The sequence below is a fragment of the Puntigrus tetrazona genome, chromosome 3 (genome assembly GCF_018831695.1).
Source record: "Puntigrus tetrazona isolate hp1 chromosome 3, ASM1883169v1, whole genome shotgun sequence".
Classification (NCBI taxonomy): Eukaryota; Metazoa; Chordata; class Actinopteri; order Cypriniformes; family Cyprinidae; genus Puntigrus; species Puntigrus tetrazona.
Window position 1 is genome coordinate 18458612 of NC_056701.1, and position 20841 is coordinate 18479452.

General features: G+C 36.5%; 1 protein-coding gene across 8 annotated transcripts in view; it reads left to right on the forward strand.

Moving 5' to 3' along the window:
* clec16a (C-type lectin domain containing 16A) overlaps window positions 1-20841 on the forward strand; it is a 44178-nt gene that overhangs the window by 15241 nt on the left and 8096 nt on the right. For all 8 annotated transcript variants that reach the window (XM_043231443.1, XM_043231495.1, XM_043231462.1 and 5 more), the window contains 11 exons: window positions 1811-1931; window positions 4021-4121; window positions 4559-4678; window positions 6977-7086; window positions 7808-7852; window positions 9592-9642; window positions 10073-10201; window positions 11180-11300; window positions 17879-18030; window positions 19392-19596; window positions 19966-20103. In XM_043231443.1, the coding sequence (XP_043087378.1) occupies window positions 1811-1931; window positions 4021-4121; window positions 4559-4678; window positions 6977-7086; window positions 7808-7852; window positions 9592-9642; window positions 10073-10201; window positions 11180-11300; window positions 17879-18030; window positions 19392-19596; window positions 19966-20103 (1293 nt within the window). The remainder of the gene's footprint in view (window positions 1-1810; window positions 1932-4020; window positions 4122-4558; window positions 4679-6976; window positions 7087-7807; window positions 7853-9591; window positions 9643-10072; window positions 10202-11179; window positions 11301-17878; window positions 18031-19391; window positions 19597-19965; window positions 20104-20841) is intronic.

The window sequence follows — 20841 nt, forward strand, 5'->3', positions numbered from 1 at the left end:
ATTATTTAAAAAAATAAACTCACGAAACAGGCATGGACAAAAATGATGGTACCCCTAGAAAACACTGAAAATAATGTGACCAAAGGGACATGTTAATTCAAGGTGTGTCCACTAATTAGCATCACAGGTGTCTACAACCTTGTAATCAGCCATTGGGCCTATATTTATGGCTCCAGGTAGTCACTGTGTTGTTTGGTGATATGGTGTGTACCACACTCGACATGGACCAGAGGAAGCAAAGGAAAGAGTTGTCTCAAGAGATCAGAAAGAAAATTATAGACAAGCATGTTAAAGGTAAAGGCTATAAGACCATCTCCAAGCAACTAGATGTTCCTGTGACTACAGTTGCACATTTATTCAGAAGTTTAAGATCCATGGACTGTAGCCAACCTCCCTGGACGTGGCCGCAGGAGGAAAATTGATGACAAATCTAAGAGACGGATAATCCGAATGGTAACAAAAGAGCCTAGAAAGACTTCTAAAGAGATTCAAGGTGAACTTCATGCTCAAGGAACATCAGTGTCAGATCGCACCATCCGTCCGTTGTTTGAGCCAAAGTGGACTACATGGGAGACGACCAAGGAGGACACCATTGTTGAAAACGAATCATAAAAAGCAAGACTGGAATATGCCAAACTACATGTTGACAAGCCACAAAGCTTCTGGGAGAATGTCCTGTGGACAGATGAGACAAAAATCGAAGTTTTTGCCAAGGCACATCAGCTGTATGTTCACAGACGAAAAAATGAAGCATATCAAGAAAAGAACACTGTCCCTACTGTGAAACATGGAGGAGGCTCTGTTATGTTCTGGGGCTGCTTTGCTGCGTCTGGCACAGGGTGTCTTGAATCTGTGCAGGGTACAATGAAATCTCAAGACTATCAAGGAATTCTAGAGAGAAATGTACTAGCCAGTGTCAGAAAGCTTGGTCTCAGTCGCAGGTCATGGGTCTTGCAACAGGACAATGACCCAAAACACACCGCTAAAAACACCCAAGAATGGCTAAGAGGAAAAAAATTGACTATTGTAAAGTGGCCTTCTATGAGCCCTGACCTCAATCCTATTGAGCATCTTTGGAAGGAGCTGAAACATGCAGTCTGGAAAAGGCACCCTTCAAACCGGACACAACTGGAGCAGTTTGCTCATGAGAGTGGGCCAAAATACCTGCTGAGAGGTGCAGAAGTCTCATTGACAGTTACAGGAAGCGTTTGATTGCAGTGATTAAAGGTTGCGCAACAAAATATTAAGTTTTACCATCATTTTTGTCCAGGTCTGTTTCATGAGTTTATTTTTTTAATAATTCTGTTGAAGCATGGTTGAAAAACAATGTCTGACTTTCATTGGTTAACATATAGAATTTTATTTATTATTACTTTTGTCAGATTAAAGTTATTTCTGTGACCATTGTGAGTTTTTCTTTCATTGACCAAAGGGTACCAACAATTTTGTCCATATATATATATATATATATATATATATATATATATATATATATATATATAAAAAACTGTTCTGCAGAACTATGATTTTTAAAAATCAGTGCAGCGCTCACTACCGTAAAATTCTAGAAAACATTCCCTTGTGGCTTGGTTTGTTCTGAAAATGATTAAATGCAACCGAGTGGTTTCCCTTTTTGAAATAAATGTCCACTGCCACAAAATAATTTCAAGGGAAACCCATTAGTGTAACTTTAGACAGCTTAGATCAGTCTGATACAGGGATCTTCCACGGCCAACATCTAACATAGTTGTAAAATCCATCTGCCAAAATCCAGTTGTTATACTCTTGTTGTTGTTTTTGTGTTTTGCAGAAATTGAGATGGTGGTGATGGAAAAATGTAGGATCTCTGATGTGTCCACGTTGACAGAACAGAACATTACAGACGAGGAGAAGAGCGCGGCTGCGGCACGATCTGAAGGACAGAAGAGCAGGTACACGAGCGACCACAAGCTAAACCACAGATCTATGAGAAAACGTAGCTCTTAGATTTAGAAAACACATTTTTGGCAGATTAAGCTAGGGCTGTGCGAATATATCGATCAATACTTTGTTCATCTTGTCAGTAAAGCCAGTTCTTTGATTAGCACTAAATCACCTGCAGCTGTAGATCACTGACAATCTACTCCAATGAATCACCCGTGAAAATAAACACTATATTGTCTAGTTTGTCAGTAATCTACGGCTCTGTGTGTTAACTGGTGCTCCATTTGACAACAGGTCATGGGTATTGTGTGTATATATGTATGTTTTTTTGTGTGTGTGTGTCTCTGTATATGTATAAAATCAATCAATGAAAATATTTAATCATGATTAATTGCATGACTGTGATGTTAACCCACGATTTATGTCAGTGTTATCGCACATTTTTATCTGTCCCCTAAATTGATACTTTTTAAATTTTTTAATACTTTAATACTATTGAACATAGAAATACCAGGTTCCCTTACTTCTACTCTACTTTATTTGCACTGAGCAAATGACTTGCCTGTTTACGCTTTCACACTACAGCTCACTTCTTCTGAACATGCAAAATGTACATTTATTATTACGTTTGTTTGCCTCTCTGCGCACACATACTGTATTTTAATGCAGCTCATTGACATTTTTTTAATTAATATATTTTCTGATGTAAAATAGTGACTAAACCATGACCCATATGACTACATAACCAGGTTATGCTTTCAGGAAGATGTTAATCTGCACAAAAATCCTGATTTATAATCTATCCGTTGTCTCAAATAACCTTAACGTGAGAAAAAGACGATAGCTGTGCTGGGATTTCGACTATACATGTAAAATGAGAGAATCAACATAATGGAGGTTTTAAAGCAGCGCTGTGTAACTTTTGGCGCTCTAGCGTTTATTAAACAGAACTGCACGCATCCAACGGAAGAACACTCTTAACTGGAGCTACTTCTCTAAGTTTATGTCCATGGCAGGTATGTGTTACTCCACAGTATTGACTTCCTGACAAGGTTACAGTAGCCCAGAAAGAAGCACTTATTATAGGTGTATCGTACTGATTCGGTTTATGACAAAAAAGTGGTTTGGAAGATGAATTCAAGATGTAGTCACTCATATACATTTTGCAAATTCTAAACACAGAAGTTGTTACATGCTGCTTTACCTGCGCAGTCGCTCGCTGAACAAAGCAGTGATATCCTGCGGAAAATAGTCCCCAGCAATTTCAGGCACTGTTTAATATCATTGGGCCTGCTGCAGCCATGGTACGGCAGCAAAGTTCCTTGACAAACACACTTGTAAAACTCCTTTGTTGACCCGGAAAAACAAAAAAAGCTTAACAAAAAAGCTTGGAAAGTTTAACAACCAAAAATACAGTTCCCGTGCAGTGCAGCAGAATGAAGCACAATCTCGCTCTCTTTGATCTATGTCTGCGCTGACTCGTGTTTCTGGGAGAAATGCCCATATATATGCCTATATTCACCGTTTTGGCACATAAATACTCACTCGTATGCCCAAATTCTTTTTTGAAAGTTTGCTCAATGCATAGCATGAGAATCTAACCCCCCCTTTAAGTATTGCCAGCATTGTTAAAGGCTGTTAACCCAGTGACCATGCAATTGCCTTGTTATGCTCCGTTCAATAAAGTGCAGCAAAGCCCTGGACGTGTTCAGACTGTTCCCCAAGCCTTTCAAGAGCAATATTTATGCGTTTTCTCTTATTCCAAGAAGTACCATGGCATGCCTGTGAAAACACAATGTTCCTAGGAATACTCTGCATAGACATGATTTGATACATAAGAAGAAGAGTTTACACCTGTGGAGTATATTTTTAGTTTGAGGTAACTAGCGTTCAGTCTGGGTACGAGTGCTTTCAAAGTCTAGCTTCAGCGTGATTATACACAATAGCTCACGTAGTAAATGCCTTTCGCATTTGCAACACAAACAATGCAGTACGTGCTCACAAAATGTAATGCGCATTGCACGCATTATTCTGTCGTTCGTATTTTTGCATGAATCCCTGAAAGAATAGCCGTTATCTTCTTGTTTGTTGTTTTAGGCCCTTCCTGGACATGCTGTATAACGCACTGGACTGTGACACAGAGGATTACCAGGCTCTGTTTGTGCTTTGTCTCCTGTATGCCGTGTCTCACAGTAAAGGTATCTGATCTGTCTCTTCAGCTATCAAACAAAGCATTTCCAGTAAATGGATAGTTATGGTAGTAGATGTGAAAGGGTTTCTATATCAAACATTTAAAATAATAATAAACGACATGATGATAAATACATATTGAATAAATATTACAAAATAAACCTAATGTAGACAACAATAATCGTAAACGATTCTTGAGCAGCAAATCATCACGTTAAAATAATTTCCAAAGACAATGAAGACTGGAGTCGTGATGCTTTGCATTGCCTTAAAATGTATTTAAAAATAGAGCAGGAATTCTTATATTTCACAATATAATTTTTACTGTATTTTAAAAACTGTATGTTCAACCATATGAAATACTTACGTATGATGTTTGCTTACTTGATGCTTCATACAATGATTATATGCTTACGTGATTAAATATGTGTGTGTTCGTGTGCAGGTATAAACCCAGAGCTCTTAGAAAGGATTCAGCTACCAGTGCCAAATCAAGAGAGGAGCTCTTACAGCCAGGTGTTGGTGGAAAGAGTGATCCGAATCATGAGCCAGGCTGCTCAGCCAGGTATACACACACACACACACACACACACACACACAGCACTTTCTCACTTCACTATATTTACAGTCAGGTTCCAGATATAATCCTTCACCTGCATAGACATGCTCATTAAGTATTAGAAGCTGCAGATTCCATTGGTGTGCCTAAACTTGACCGTGTAGACTGAAGCATTCGCTGTTTGTTCCTTTACTCTTATTTTAATACAATGATTGTGCAACATTTTTATGTGCATGCAAACATGCTTTCTTTTTTGACATACTTAATAAAATATCTAATTTTATTGCATGATTTATCAGGGGAAATTAGAGAGTTTCTAATTCATAATGAAACAATATTTCCTCTGAATCTGAACCAGTGTTAAATTTTATTTATTTTTTTTTAAGTTTTTAATATAAAAATGTCGTATTAAAAGATTTTTTTATTTTATTATTATTTGTACATTTTTTTTTGTTTTTTATGCCTGAAATTAAGGAATTATGGACAAAATTGATAAATACAAAATATTTAGCTGAATGTATTTTTGGCTGGTTTAGGCAATTATAAGGGCATTCTTACTGTGTGCTTTTGGATTTTTAAGACATGTTTAAATTATATAAGCAATTTTTTTTCTTTTTGGATAACATCAGCTCTCCTGTAATCTCTCAGTCCCTCACAGTCGTATAGCCCAATATGTAAATATGTATTTAAATTCTAATCCAGATAAAATCATACCTTCTGTCTTTTTAAATAACTTTTGCATGAAAAAAATGACGAGTTTGTGCTCGCTTGTTACAGTAGTTCCCAGTGGCCGGTCCTACCCGCTGTTGCCGTTATTTAATTGGTGAATTAACTATTTTAACATTTCATGTGCATAATAAGTTTTATGCAATACACAAAATTTATAATCAAAAGGGCATGGTAAAGGAGGATGGTGGTTTTTACATTTTTTTCGACCAGGGGATACCATCCCCCTCAATTCGAGCCCTAGATAGAGCACATTGCTAGTCTTGAGGTGAACAATTAATCTGTGCAAATTTGTCCCCTTAAAAAAATAGTTTGTCTTGGTAATCTCTAATCAAAGTCTATACATTTGCTTTTCCTCTGTACTGACTTTTCTTCTCTGATGACATCAGTTTGATGGCTTGGGCAGAATATAACCACATTAGACGTTAACCACGTTCATACTGAAACAAAGTCGGATGGACTTTAATTTATAATTTAGGGTAGGAGTAGGGGATCTAATATATTGTCATGCAGAATAAGGCATTAATATGTGCTTTATAAATTCTAACAAACAGCCAGTATGCTAGTAATATGCATTCTAATAAGTAGCTAGGTTTTTAGTGAGAATTGGTCCTTAAAATCACTAAGAAAAATAAAACAATGTTGCATAAAACTTTTTTTTGAGTTACGAATGGCAATTCAACATTTAAATTTTGTGTTATAAATTTAATTTCAAATTTCATTCAATTATATTTTTTATATTTCATTTCAGCTTTGTTTTAACTTTAACAATAACAGCTTTTTTTCCAACGCATGACAGAATAAATAGTTTATTTTTAAGGAATGTTTTGAAGAGCTTTAGCAACAGTTATTGTAAATTGCATTGAAGCGTTACTTGTTACTGACGCCCGTTTCTTTAGCTCTGTACTCTTTACCACAGCCTTGAGAAACACAAATTGCAACCGATTTCCTCTGACCGTTGATTTCTTTGTTTTGAGGAATTGTAGCTAATTTCTCCTTTTGGGGCTCCTGTAATTGTGACATTTGAATGCTGACTTGCTTCACATAATCGGTTCTACATTTTATTACAAGTATAACAAGTGGGTCCACAATATACATGATGAGCTGTTATTCTCATGTTTTATGATTCATTCTCCATTGTGACACTAACATGACAAGAAGCGAAACTCCTCTTTCCACAGACTTTCCTCTTTATTTGGGACATTTTTATCTGCTAGCATGGTTGTTTGACTGTTGCTGTGATTACATGTGTCACATCTGAGCTGTTCTAATCTCACATAACTTCCCTTTTTAAGTTATGTTTGCATTTTTATTGGCTTTTGCATTTTTATTGAGTCCAAAGTTAATTGTGTAATATGAACTGTCACGTGTATGATTTGCTTTTATGTAATACTACCATTTTGATTCCGTTTTAAAATTGGAACAATTTCACCTATTTGATGTACATCATCACAACATCACAACAACGTTCCCGTGCGCACGCGCGTGTGTGTGTGTGTGTGTGTGTGTGTGTGTGTGTGTGTGTGTGTGTGTGTGTGTGTGTGTGTGTGTGTGTGTGTGTGTGTGTGTGTGTTTCAGATGGAAAGGTGCGTCTTGCCACCTTGGAGTTAAGCTGTCTGCTTCTGAAACAGTCTGTACTGTCTGGCTCTCAATGCATTATAAAAGACATTCATTTGGCCTGTTTGGAGGTAGGAACCAAAAACACTTTATTACTACACATTCTGCATTTTATTTATGCCAGCAACTGCAGTATCTTGGCAAGAATCATTTTTTAAGCTCATGGTGCATACAATTCAAGTTCATCGAATGGGATGGGTGAAATTCATATTTTTTTTATCTATAAAACATAAGAGGAAAAAAAGCGAAGCAAAAAAGCATCAACGAACAAGAATATGGAATAAGGTGATCAAAATTAATTACGTGAATTATATCTATATTAGTACGATCAAATATATTTATTGGCATCAAAGAATATTAATCATTTATATTTATAAATGGAAAATGTTACCAAAGATTTCTTCCATAAATATGAAATTAATTAGTGTTTGCAAACTTAGAAGACATCAAATTTAGGTCATTCTGAATCACGTTGGTTTTATTGCCAAATCCATGATAGCATTGTGTTGAATGTACATATTGCGTATGGCCTGCCTTGCCGTTGAAGATATTTGGAAATGATCAACAATTGTATATGAGATGATTTAAGGCAGATTGCAACATGTTTCTAATTAATCAGTTGTTTCTGCAGTAATTCATGCAGTATGCACACTTAGGTTTTTCTTACATTGGGTAACATTACCTTTCATTCTTATTTTGAAACTAGACGGATTTACAGGAAATAGGACATTTTTCTGGTTTATATTGCAAAACTCAATCATACCATTGCCATGATGTTATTTCCTTTTTAAGGGGGCCCGAGAAGAGAGTCTTCACCTTCTGAGGCGATTTTATAAGGCAAGAATGATGATCTTTTTTTATTTCATTACACATCAAATAAAAGACATCAGTTCAGGGTTCAAGGAGTTACTGGAACCCAGAGAGTTCAAGGCAGCACACCTTCATACTAATAATTCTCATAATTATCACCTAGTCATCCCACTCGTATTTGATTTCCTTTAAAGTCTAAGGAAGAATTAAGCTCAGACAGCAAATCCTAAAGTCTTTGTTGGTTTGATATTTGGGAAAATCCCAACAGTGTCCTGTTAAAACTTGCTAGCGCTCTTGGTGGCTCATTCGCATTGAGACGTTTCTGTAAAAGCAAGCTACAATTAAACAGAATAGAGTGCTCGCAGTACACTAGTGCGTTCAACTTTTGTTTTTGCCACTTTGCCGCTTTTACTGCAGCCTGCGGCACTTTTTTTTGCACCCGTGTAATTTGAGTGCTTGATTCTGTTTAACGTACGGCAGAGCGGCAGCCAGTTTTGCTTTCACAATTCAAGGAAAGATATCTTTTGGAATGCGTTATACTAGCTGGACATTTTCCTAAACCTCTGTTACTGTGAGTGAGCACTGTATATAAATAATCACTGCACTGAATGTTCTGTTCGGGGATTATAGGGGGCCCTGGGAGGACCCGTGTTTTGGTGTCTGATCAACATTTCTTGTGTGCATAATTGATCTGTGTGTCCCAGCTCTTCCAAGAAACTGGGCAGACACATACAGCAGAAGTCACGGGTTTAGACACGCCTCCCGTTTCTTTATTCTTTCTGTTGCTTACACTGTAGCATAATAGTGAAGTCAAAACTATGAAATAACAGAAGTGAAAGCATGGGAATTATGCAGTGACCAAAAATGACTTGTACTGTATATGTGGAAGAGTCAGACTATTCTGAATAATTTAACTCATGCTCATTTTTTCTTTAATTCTGTATATTACAACCTTTTCTCATAATGCCCCTCCCTTCATCCTTTCCATGGGGATTTTCATGGAGTGTTTACACTGATTCATGCTAACAGTTGCTCTTTCAATTTGACCGCTGTCAGATGGTAGCACAAGAACAACTTATTAATATAATAATTCATTATTTAAAATATTATTTAGTCATTATATAAGAGTTTAATTGGTGTTTAGCTTTCCCTGAGGGACTGTGGGATTCATGTTTGACTTTTTCCTTTTATTTTAATATACACTAGCGTTCAGGGTTTTTTTTAAATAGTTATGAAGTTGTGTGTGCTTACCAAGACTGCATTTATTTAATCAGTTTTAATACAGTAAAAATTGTAATATTGTAAAATATTAGCATGATGGATAATGGTTTTTTTTTTTCAGTATATTTTAAAATGTAATTTGTTTTTGTGATTTATGAAGCTGAATTTTCTGCAGTCATTACATCTTCATACAGTCTTCATTTTCACATGGTCCTTCAAAAATCTTTCTAATACACTAATCTGCTGCTCATGAAAAATGTATTAATATTGTTGATTTAATATTGTTGAAAACAGTTGTACTGCTTAATAAATATATATATTTTTTCCTAATTTAAAGAAACAGCATTTATTTGAAATTCTAAATCTTCTGAGATTTAGAATCTTTTGATCAATGTCCTTATCGCATGCAAGTATACATTTCTTTTAAACCAGTTTTACCTTTTAACACAAATCTTAATGACACCAGTCTTTTGAAGAGTAGCGTATCATGTATCTTGTTTTCTTTTATGGTAATTTTTTTCCTTGTAATGTTTCTCTTCCTGCAGGGGGAGGAAATTTTCCTGGACATGTTTGAGGATGAGTATAGGAGCATGATGGTAAGCTGCCTTGCTAAACATACAAATGTTGTCTTTTTTGCAACCTCACTGTTATTGTCTGTTATAACCTGATGATACAGCAACACATCCTGCTTTTGGGTGAGAGGAAATTATTCTTATCTGTCAGACATTTACTGGATAAGGAGTGGCTAATGCACCCTAAGTTTCTACTACTTCCTCTTAAAAAAAAATTTTTCCTGGGAGTATTGCTTGCTTAAAAAATGAGCTTGGCTAAAATGAAAACATTACATGACATGAGAATGAGTAAATGATCATGGCTGTTGGATTTAAAATGTTTTGAAACTTAACTCTCATATTCAGTCTAAACCAACAACAGATGCCAAGAGGTTGGCTGTCCAGCTTGTGTTTGGTGGACCAGGATCAACAAGCTCATAGAGTGATTCATGTTTTTGTTTTTTTGTGTGTATAGAATAAGCCCCTAAACGTGGAGTATCTTATGATGGATGCATCCATTTTACTTCCTCCCACTGGCACCCCCCTCACCGGCATTGATTTTGTCAAGCGATTGCCCTGTGGAGATGTGGAGAGGACACGCAGGGTCAGTGATGAACATACACACTTATGCTAAAACATCTCAGATTACATTATTTGGGTGGGTCTGTGGCCTTTTGTCAAACATTTAGGCTTTTTTTTTTTTTTTCAAACATCCTCCCTGAACCCTTTCTCACAGTCCGTGAAAGCATGTGTTTCTTGGTGTCCCAGAAGACACATAGTGCACACACTATCCAGAACTTTTTAGAAATTGATTTTTTGTGCTTCACTAATATAATAATGCCAGGATTCGTCTGAATGACAAGCAGCTGATTTCAAACAGACTAATGCTTATTTGGTGATGCAGAGCCAATTCTCAGTCAAACTGCAATCAGTGTCTGTGCTAGCAGTCTTGTGGTTATTGCATCGACGTACAGCACAACCATGCTCAAGGCATCCCGACATTGATTCCAGTCCTTTGTCTCTCCTCCCAGTGATTTTCTGTCATCTCTCTGCTGCCCTATCTCTGTAAAAGACCCATGAAAATAACTTTTATTTATATATATATATATATATATATATATATATATATATAAACCTGTCATCAGTACTACTATATGTATGTCAATCATTCAGTGGAATTTGTAGCAGCACTTTAAATAGTGTTATTTTATATTTGTTATGTACATAGAAAACTTTAAGCACTGTTTATCTAAGTGAGCAATTGTTTTACCATTTTATTTTTTCATTAATATTTAACCTTCCACATAAAGTATCGTGTTTGATCTTGTATTTGTTTTGAAAGTGGTGCCAAGAGTTGTAAAATTTCACAGGTGTCAGTACTGAAAGTTTGATATCATGACAATTCTGAGCTGTCACTCAACACAGTTACGGTGATAATTGCTTTGAATTTTTGAAAATATTTTAAAGAATATTTAGAACTTTTAGCACTCGCATATGACATAAATTGTAGGATAATTCATTGATGTTCATGATTCGTTAGTTGCTTTAGCAGCTTTAACTGTGTGCACGTGTCTCCCTGCAGGCTATCCGTGTGTTCTTTATGCTGCGATCGCTGTCCTTACAGCTGCAGGGAGAACCAGAAACTCAACTTCCTCTCACTCGACCGGAAGATCTCATCAAGACTGATGATGTGCTTGACCTCAGTAAGGCATTTACAATCACACAAACATAAACATAATGTTTTTGGTCCCCACTGAATAGAAAGAAAAATAATATAGAAGTTAGTGGCTGCCAACATTCTTTGCAGCAACTCAACGGTGAGGAAATGACCACAGATTTTTCATTCATTATTTATTGATGAACAAACTAATTATTAATTTAAGGACAGATTTTAACTCACAATTACATTATAATTCTATGTCAAAAATAAAAGATGAGTCACATAAAAACAAATGTTTAGGCCTACTAGGTCTTTATTTAGTTTCTAGGGTTTACTAGAGTTCATTTTCATCTACCGAAATATGAAAAGTGCTTTGGTTGGTTAGCTGGCCCAATGGTTTGTGATCGGAGACCTTCTGAAAGAATCTGGAAAAATCACTCCCCTTTAGAATAGCTGTTTCTATTTGTTCAGCTGTGCATATTATTGATGGAGTTTTAAAGAGTGTGTGTGGTCTCTAGAAAACCTCATCCAGTCATTGCCTACTTTTTTTGTGGGCAGAAGTTTTGTTTTTTTTTGTAAATTATTTAATTTGTGACTTCACAGTTTCTGGAAGACGCACGCTGTGGTCCAAATACCTCTCTTTAAAGTCATCTTGGACCTTGTAGATCTTATTTTACATTTAAACAGTAACATTACACTAAAGCTGATAAAGTGGAAAAGCATAATAAGGCCACTTTATAATACATGTACATGTCCATTAAATGAACAGAAATTTGCAGAAATGTTTTATTTTCTTATAAATCCTACCTCGCTCATAACATCCTGCCTTATCATCAAAGGGATTACTACTCAGTTTCATGTGAATCTTTGCGATAACTTGATAACAAACATCTACAGCTGAGTGATTCACATTCACTGAATTGTGTTCTAGCCCTTGTGTCTGTGGTATCAGATAAAGTGCAGTTAGATGAAGATGCAACTGCAGCCTCTCGGTTGACTTTTAATAGAAAAAGAACATAGAATCGATATACAGACGTGGACAAAATTGTTGGTACCCTTTGGTCAATGAAAGAAAAACTCACAATGGTCACAGAAATAACTTTAATCTGACAAAAGTAATAATAAATAAAATTCTATAAATGTTAACCAATGAAAGTCAGACATTGTTTTTCAACCATGCTTCAACAGAATTATTAAAAAAATAAACTCATGAAACAGACCTGGACAAAAATGATGGTACCCTAACTTAATATTTTGTTGCGCAACCTTTGAGGCAATCACTGCAATCAAACGCTTCCTGTAACTGTCAATGAGACTTCTGCACCTCTCAGCAGGTATTTTGGCCCACTCCTCATGAGCAAACTGCTCCAGTTGTGTCCGGTTTGAAGGGTGCCTTTTCCAGACTGCATGTTTCAGCTCCTTCCAAAGATGCTCAATAGGATTGAGGTCAGGGCTCATAGAAGGCCACTTTACAATAGTCCAATTTTTTCCTCTTAGCCATTCTTGGGTGTTTTTAGCGGTGTGTTTTGGGTCATTGTCCTGTTGCAAGACCCATGACCTGCGACTGAGACCAAGCTTTCTGACACTGGCTAGTACATTTCTCTCTAGAATTCCTTGATAGTCTTGAGATTTCATTGTACCCTGCACAGATTCAAGACACCCTGTGCCAGACGCAGCAAAGCAGCCCCAGAACATAACAGAGCCTCCTCCATGTTTCACAGTAGGGACAGTGTTCTTTTCTTGATATGCTTCATTTTTTTTCGTCTGTGAACATACAGCTGATGTGCCTTGGCAAAAACTTCGATTTTTGTCTCATCTGTCCACAGGACATTCTCCCAGAAGCTTTGTGGCTTGTCAACATGTAGTTTGGCATATTCCAGTCTTGCTTTTTATGATTCGTTTTCAACAATGGTGTCCTCCTTGGTCGTCTCCCATGTAGTCCACTTTGGCTCAAACAACGACGGATGGTGCGATCTGACACTGATGTTCCTTGAGCATGAAGTTCACCTTGAATCTCTTTAGAAGTCTTTCTAGGCTCTTTTGTTACCATTCGGATTATCCGTCTCTTAGATTTGTCATCAATTTTCCTCCTGCCTGCCACGTCCAGGAGGTTGGCTACAGTCCCATGGATCTTAAACTTCTGAATAATATGTGCAACTGTAGTCACAGGAACATCTAGTTGCTTGGAGATGGTCTTATAGCCTTTACCTTTAACATGCTTGTCTATAATTTTCTTTCTGATCTCTTGAGACAACTCTTTCCTTTGCTTCCTCTGGTCCATGTCGAGTGTGGTACACACCATATCACCAAACAACACAGTGATTACCTGGAGCCATATATATAGGCCCAATGGCTGATTACAAGGTTGTAGACACCTGTGATGCTAATTAGTGGACACACCTTGAATTAACATGTCCCTTTGGTCACATTATTTTCAGTGTTTTCTAGGGGTACCATCATTTTTGTCCATGCCTGTTTCGTGAGTTTATTTTTTTTAAATAATTCTGTTGAAGCATGGTTGAAAAACAATGTCTGACTTTCATTGGTTAACATTTATAGAATTTTTATTTATTATTACTTTTGTCAGATAACAGTTATTTCTGTGACCATTGTGACTTTTTCTTTCATTGACCAAAGGGTACCAACAATTTTGTCCACGTCTGTATTTCTCATGAACTGCCACCATCTCCTTGGTTTTGAGTTCCATGTTAAGACCTTCCTTGCTGTATCTCACACTCAGTCATGAAGTGTTTACCACACATGATGAAATCGCACTCTCGTCGGCTGTGCAGCTCTTTCATGCAATCTGTGGGTTTGCACTGTTAAACAATTCTTACTTCACCCCTGATGTGTTGCATGGAGACCCTGGGTCTCGGCACCTCCAGCTCAGTTCTTGTGTCCAGGTGTCCTGGTTAAGTCGGGTCGTCTCACTTTGACAGGTAAGAGGGGGTGTGCAAAGACTACTGACTCAGACCTTCCACTGTCACAGAGGCCTTTGCTAGAAGAGCTGGTGCAGCTGTTGTGGGCAGCAGACTTGAGCTCTTCCAGTATATCTCATGTCTAACTGTAAGGCTGCTTGAGAAGCACCTACAGCTTGGGTCAGAGAGTGGGCAGAGCTAGCAGGAGCTGGAAGTGTGACCAAGGGGGAGGGAACCTCAGATTTTGCTGCCAAAATCAACCCACTTCAGCTTCCTGTCTCACAGCCGTTGCATAAAAGGGTTAATGCACAAGGCATGACTTCGGCTGACTGTTTTCACTCTGGGTTTATGCCAGTTTTATTTGTGAAGAGCAATATTAGGTCAAGTAGATAACGATTTAAGTCTGTTAGTCAGGCGTTCAACTTGTTGAACTTGTACAAGATTATATTGGAAGTACAGTAGGGTCCAGATGTTTCAGAATCTAATTTAAATGTGAAATGAAGAAAAGATTTGACAATGTTGAAATCCTTAAAATCAGTAATCTGAAGAAAAAAAAACAACCTTGAAACAGAATTAATCTGATGAATTGTCCGGATGAATTTGTGAGACATTTAGAACATTTCAAAACCTTAATATAAATCATTGCAAACCATTTCTGTGTTATGACAATTTCTAAATCCCCCAAAAATGTAACAAATCCAGTAAATCATTCAGATGATTTTGTGAACTATTTCTTTGTCTATGGATGTCACGCCATAAGATTAGTTTTTGCTGGATAATGTGATCATCTGATTTTAGATATTTTTTTTCATTTAACTTTTTACCCAAATTACTGTGCTGATAATAATGTATAATGAAAAATGCTAATGATTAATGACTTTTGGACCCCACTATATGTCTGTAAAGTATTCAAACACATGAAATCATCTCCAGTTTTCATATCTGGAAAATCCTTTGTACATCCCCCCCCAGCTTCTCAGTAACTAAAGCTGGTTCATGATTTGTGATAACATTGGCCTTTTATGAATCCTGGAATGGCTTATCAGTGAGTGGATGGAACAAGCACCTCGATATCAAATATTGAGAGAGACAGTCAGACAGATAGACTGACAGAACGACCTGAGAATCTGACGTGCCACAGAGCTGTGTTATTTTTAGATGTGCAGGAAATGATGCATGCGCACAAAACAGTAGACGCATCACAGTGCGTTGTGTGAACTTTGTGTGAACATGAATTCTTGCTGAATATTTTCCACTCTTTGCTGTCGTTTTTTTTTTTTGAGAGCACATTAACTGAAACGTTGAACTGAGTTGTAACTACTTGTTAGTGTATTTTGTGCCCTTCTTGTTTCCTTTTTTGCATGCATATACATAAGTGTTGCACATGACATGTGAACACTTTCTGAGGAAGTTCTCAGAAAAGGTTTCTCACCATAAACACTTAGTCACATGGTACTTTTGCATGTAACACCCCACCCCCACTTTGGTCGAGAGCTAAAATCTCTTCCATTAATTGGGGTTTGTTAAAATAGACATGAACATTACATTTTCTCATTAAATTACACGGTATTCTAGTGTGTATATTGATTTAGTTGGTGGTGTCTGGAAGGTCAGCCAGGGTTAGAGTGAGCGATCTGTCCTGCAATAAACTACATTTATTATGTGCTGAAGGTTATATTCACATTTTCTAAGTTATTGTTTAGTTGACTCTTGTTTCAGGATAACCTGGAATATGAGGGAATTTATATTTAATGTTTTTCTGGCATAGACATCTCTTCTTCTTTTGAACACAAAAAACCCCAGATAACAGTTTTTAACAATTCTCAAAAGTCTTTTTATTGTGCATGCCAATTAATCTCAAACAAGCTACAGTTGGGTTATTTTGACTAGGTTAAAACAAAACAGCTAAAAACAGCTAACACAATAAAACCCAATTATTATTTTTTTTTAAACTTGTCTGTTTATGCAGATAAACTCTTATTTATTACCATTGACTTCCATTATGATTTTTTTTTAGCAAGGCATTTGATATTTTAAACTAAATGCTGAAGAAAAGACAATGAATTGGATTCAGAATGATAGTCAAAACAGAGATGAAGTCAATCAACACCTGAAAGCTTGACATTGTCAGTGTTAACTCTGTCTAAAGATCATGTTAGATTATGTGTGACAACATCTATTGTTTCAGTTTCTTCTTTGCTTGTGTTTTGGAAATTTTGTACAGAAGGTAATATTAAATACAAAGTATAATATTGCTGCCTAACATATAACAATCAAAACCTTTTATAAGTGCAAGTGCTTAAATGTAATGATGAATAATACCTCATTAAAAAAAAACTATAATTTGGAAAAACTGACTTTCCGTGACATTGGTTCAGCCTTGCTTTTATGAACCAGGAGACCAACATGGCTCTAAAAAATGAAAACCACTTTTCCTTTTAGAATAGACCTAGCGAGTGCTATTGTTGTTATCACTAATGTGCAAAGCTGTATGTTAACATTTTAAAATAAAATTGTGTTTTAGGGTTTCATAACCCTTTTAACTAATGCTTAGTGATGCTGATTAATAAACGGGTTATTCAGAGAACATCCCTTCTCCTGAATTGATCGAGCTGATTCATAAGCATCAATGATTCATAACATTCGTACGAACAATTTTAATGAAGTCACCCAGCTTCCACATAAACCCACGGCCATTTATCGACACTGGAGTGAGGTCTCTTTGTTCTCTTTCCTTTTTTTAAATGCAACTTCATCATGAATCAACCAACATAACCACATGTAAACACCCGTGAAATGTATTCTCATTGCCCTTAGGATATGAGATTCCACAGAGCTGGTGTTCTTCATGCTATTTATGGCTTTAAAAATGGAGAACTACCGTGCCCCAGCTGTCTGGGTTATTATTTAGATGGTGTGTGTGTGTGTGTGTATAAGAGCGGATCTCTCTCGCCGCAGGCAACACAATTTTCTGTCATCACTGTTGGCTGCGAGTTAAAAGGAAGAGCAGCACTTACTTTTTCAGTTCTGAAGTAATTCCTCAATCTATCAGCCTGACTTCTAAGGAAGTTCAGAGAGAAACTGGTACAAAGTCATAGTAGCTCAGTTGTGACGATGCTGTTTCAGTTATTAGTTTAGTTGGTCTACCTGAAACCGACTTCAAACATTCATGACCTACCTCTCTTATTTACCCCTCTCCTTCTTCCCCAACCCCCCTCTCCACCCACCTGAGTAGTTGCATCTCTCATGACTCACTGGAGTGTTTTTGAAAACTCCCGCATGTCTGAGTACAGTCTGATTTCATGCCAGGTTAACACTCACTCTGTTACTTACTCTTTAATGTGATTGAATTCACACTGCGCTGACATTTCATCAGCGTTATAAAAGGAAGTTTGGCACTATATTTAGTTGTGCAAAGCCTACTGTTTCTTTGGAAATAGATTAGGTGATTGAATTGAAATTTTAATGCCGAATTTCCTAACACGTGTGATCAAATGCTGCTAATGCGGGGCAGATCTGGACTTGTATATTTGTAAAAAAAAAAAAAAAAAATTACTTCTGTTTTGTTTTGAATAAGGTGTTTTTACGCAGTGTTTCCATCAACTTTGACCTTAATGGCTTGTTTTATGTTTTTTTTTGCAACGATTGTTGAAGGACCCCTGGAATTAACTATCAGTTATTCTACTTTATTCTTCTTTTGTAGATAACAGTGATCTTATTGCTTGCATGGTGGTGAGTAAAGACGGGGTTCAAGCTCAACGCTTCCTGGCTGTTGATGTGTACCAGATGAGTCTTGTGGAACCAGATTCAAAACGTCTCGGCTGGGGAGTTGTCAAGTTTGCTGGCCTTTTACAGGTGTGCTTCATTCCCACTCCTGCACTGCAAACATGACACTTAAAAAATAAAGTACACTTAATCATGACAAGAATGTGGCCTGTGATCTCTGTGAGCTAGCAGGTGAAGGCCTCTGTCAAATTTTGAAGGTAATGGAATGTAACAAAGAAGGGTATTTAAAGGCTTCTCTTGAAAACAAGTTCTAAAAATCTGGTTTTGGTTGTTAATGCAGTTTTGCATTTAATAATAGTGTTTGTAACAGCTTCAAACAAAAGAAAGATCTAAAGTTATAAAAAAGGTCTAAAGAAAAAAAAAGATCTGTTGAATGCTGGAACTTGCTTTGCAGTGCAAACAATGTCTAAAATTGTCTAAAACTCTTCATCCAATGAGTTGTAAATATCTAGTAAAATGTTTTCTCCAACTCATACATTTTGGTCACCTGACCAAAAAAAAAAAAAAAAACATACCAGAGCTGTACAATGCAATATTATTATTATTATTATTATTATTATTATTATTATTATTATTATTATTATTATTATTATTATATTTATCATTATTGTTTATTTTTATTTTTATTTGAACAGTAATAATAAATAGAATAAATGGACCCTTAATGTAACTAAATGAGACACATTTTAGGTTACCTGCGAAAACATTTTTTACAGTGGTGTGTTACCAAGAAATTAAATAAAATGTAAATGTATTAAATTATAATATAGCTGATATGAAAAAAATTAAGATGTCATCGTACACTACTGGACATCTGTTGGCTCTTGTGTTGAGCCGTTTCATTCGGAGTCAGTAAAGAATTATATATGAACTCTATAGCCATCACCATTTTCTATGAAGCATTATAATTATTTTGTGTTTGCCCAAGCATTATAATTATTTTGTGTTTCATAAAATTCAATCAAATGGCTATGTAAACCTTTTTTTGCATGCGTTTTGTGCATGGCATATTGTTTCTTCACTCAAAGCAAACATTGTTTGGTAATGTGTTACTTAGAAATCTTCTGAGAACAATTTAAAATACTTAAGCAAGCCTAATAGGATAATTAAATTACCGCATGGAATGCATTTGCGCAGTTAATCGTAGTTAGACACTTTATAAATCATTGACTTTAGCCAAACCTGCTCTTAAGTTGTCTCTTTCAGCTGCTTGTCAGCACAACAATTATGTCATTTGGTGCAGCTTTTGAAGATAGAAGTATTGATGATGGAAGTAATTATTATTATGATTATGGGAATTCATTTCTCAGAAGACATTTGCCGAAGATACCGGCAATATTTATAAGGAAGCCCAAAGATTCCAAACACTTTTATATCTGAGAAACCATCATCGAACCGCTCAGATTTTAATCCAATGTTTATGTTCACAGGACATGCAGGTTTCAGGTGTAGAAGACGACAGCAGGGCTCTAAACATCATCATACACAAGCCCACGTCGAACCCTCATGCCAAGCCTGTGCCCATCCTTCAGGCTAATTTCATTTTCGCAGACCATATTCGCTGCATCATTGCCAAACAGCGACTAGCCAAGGGTCGCATCCAGGCCAGACGCATGAAAATGCAGCGGATAGCAGGTCAGGTCTTGGCTGCTTACCAGTTGTTTATTGCCTTGAGGCCAAAGCCATAAACTGTGTTTTCACAGCAACTTGTATCTTCTGTTTATAAATGATACTTTCTCAGACATCCCGTCTGTTGCGCAACACGGGGGTTGAACTGGGTCATTTGAGTTGCACTTTAGCTGTACTTTAACTGCCCAGAATAGCATTCTGAATTAATAATAATAAGTTTAATTATACTGATTCCCAAAGACATGGAAGTTCCCTTTAACTTGTGCTTTTATCCTGCTATAATTTTGTTTGAATGTGTAGCTGGAGAAAAATGAATTCTTATTTCCATGTTATTTTTTTTTTCTCGCCGCCTTCCCATAAATATTCATCCTGCAGCTTTATTGGATCTTCCTGTTCAGCCTTCCACAGAGGTGCTGGGTTTCAGCCAACCATCTGTTGCTTCGTCTCTGCCTTTTCGCTTCTATGACCAGTCCAGACGCGGCCCAGCCTTCGCCTCTGTAGATAAAGTTCCAGGTAAATGTGTGAACGATTAAGGAGGAAATCACAGAAGATTCAGATGACAGATGTTTTACATTTTTCTTGCTTTTTTTAATTTAAGCTTCTCAAGGTAGCGTTAAATTAATTAAAAATAGCAGTAAATTACAGTAAAAATGAAATTGTTATAAAAAGATGTCGGTCATGTAAATGCTGTTCTTTTAAACTTTTTATTTATTAGATGAATATGTTTCATTTTATCCTGTATGTCCCATTTTATCCTTTATCCATTTTATTATGTATTATTAATGATTTCTGAAGGGTCATCTGACACTGAACACCAGATTAACATCTGATGAAAATTAGCCTGGCTTCACAGAAATAAATTACATTTTAAAATATATTAACCTTTAACTTTCTAACAGTGTTTGAGGTTATAATTTCACACTGTTATTGAAAAAAGCTGCTCTGTGTGTGTGTGTGTGTGTGTGTGTGTGTGTGTGTGTGTGTGTGTGTGTGTGTGTGTGTGTGTGTGTGTGTGTGTGTGTGTGTGTGTGTGTGTGTGTGTGTGTGTGTGTGTGTGTGTGTGTGTGTGTGTGAGGTAAATACATACATATATACTTTTCCATTTTATCTTTCTTATCATTATATCTTCTTGCACACTCACTTCTAATTCTGAACTGCTACACAACCTAAATGTGTTTTCCTCAGAATTTCTGTAGTACAGTTACAGTTCTGTTTTGTCTGAAAAAGGTTTCTAGGTAAAGCTTCCTCTCT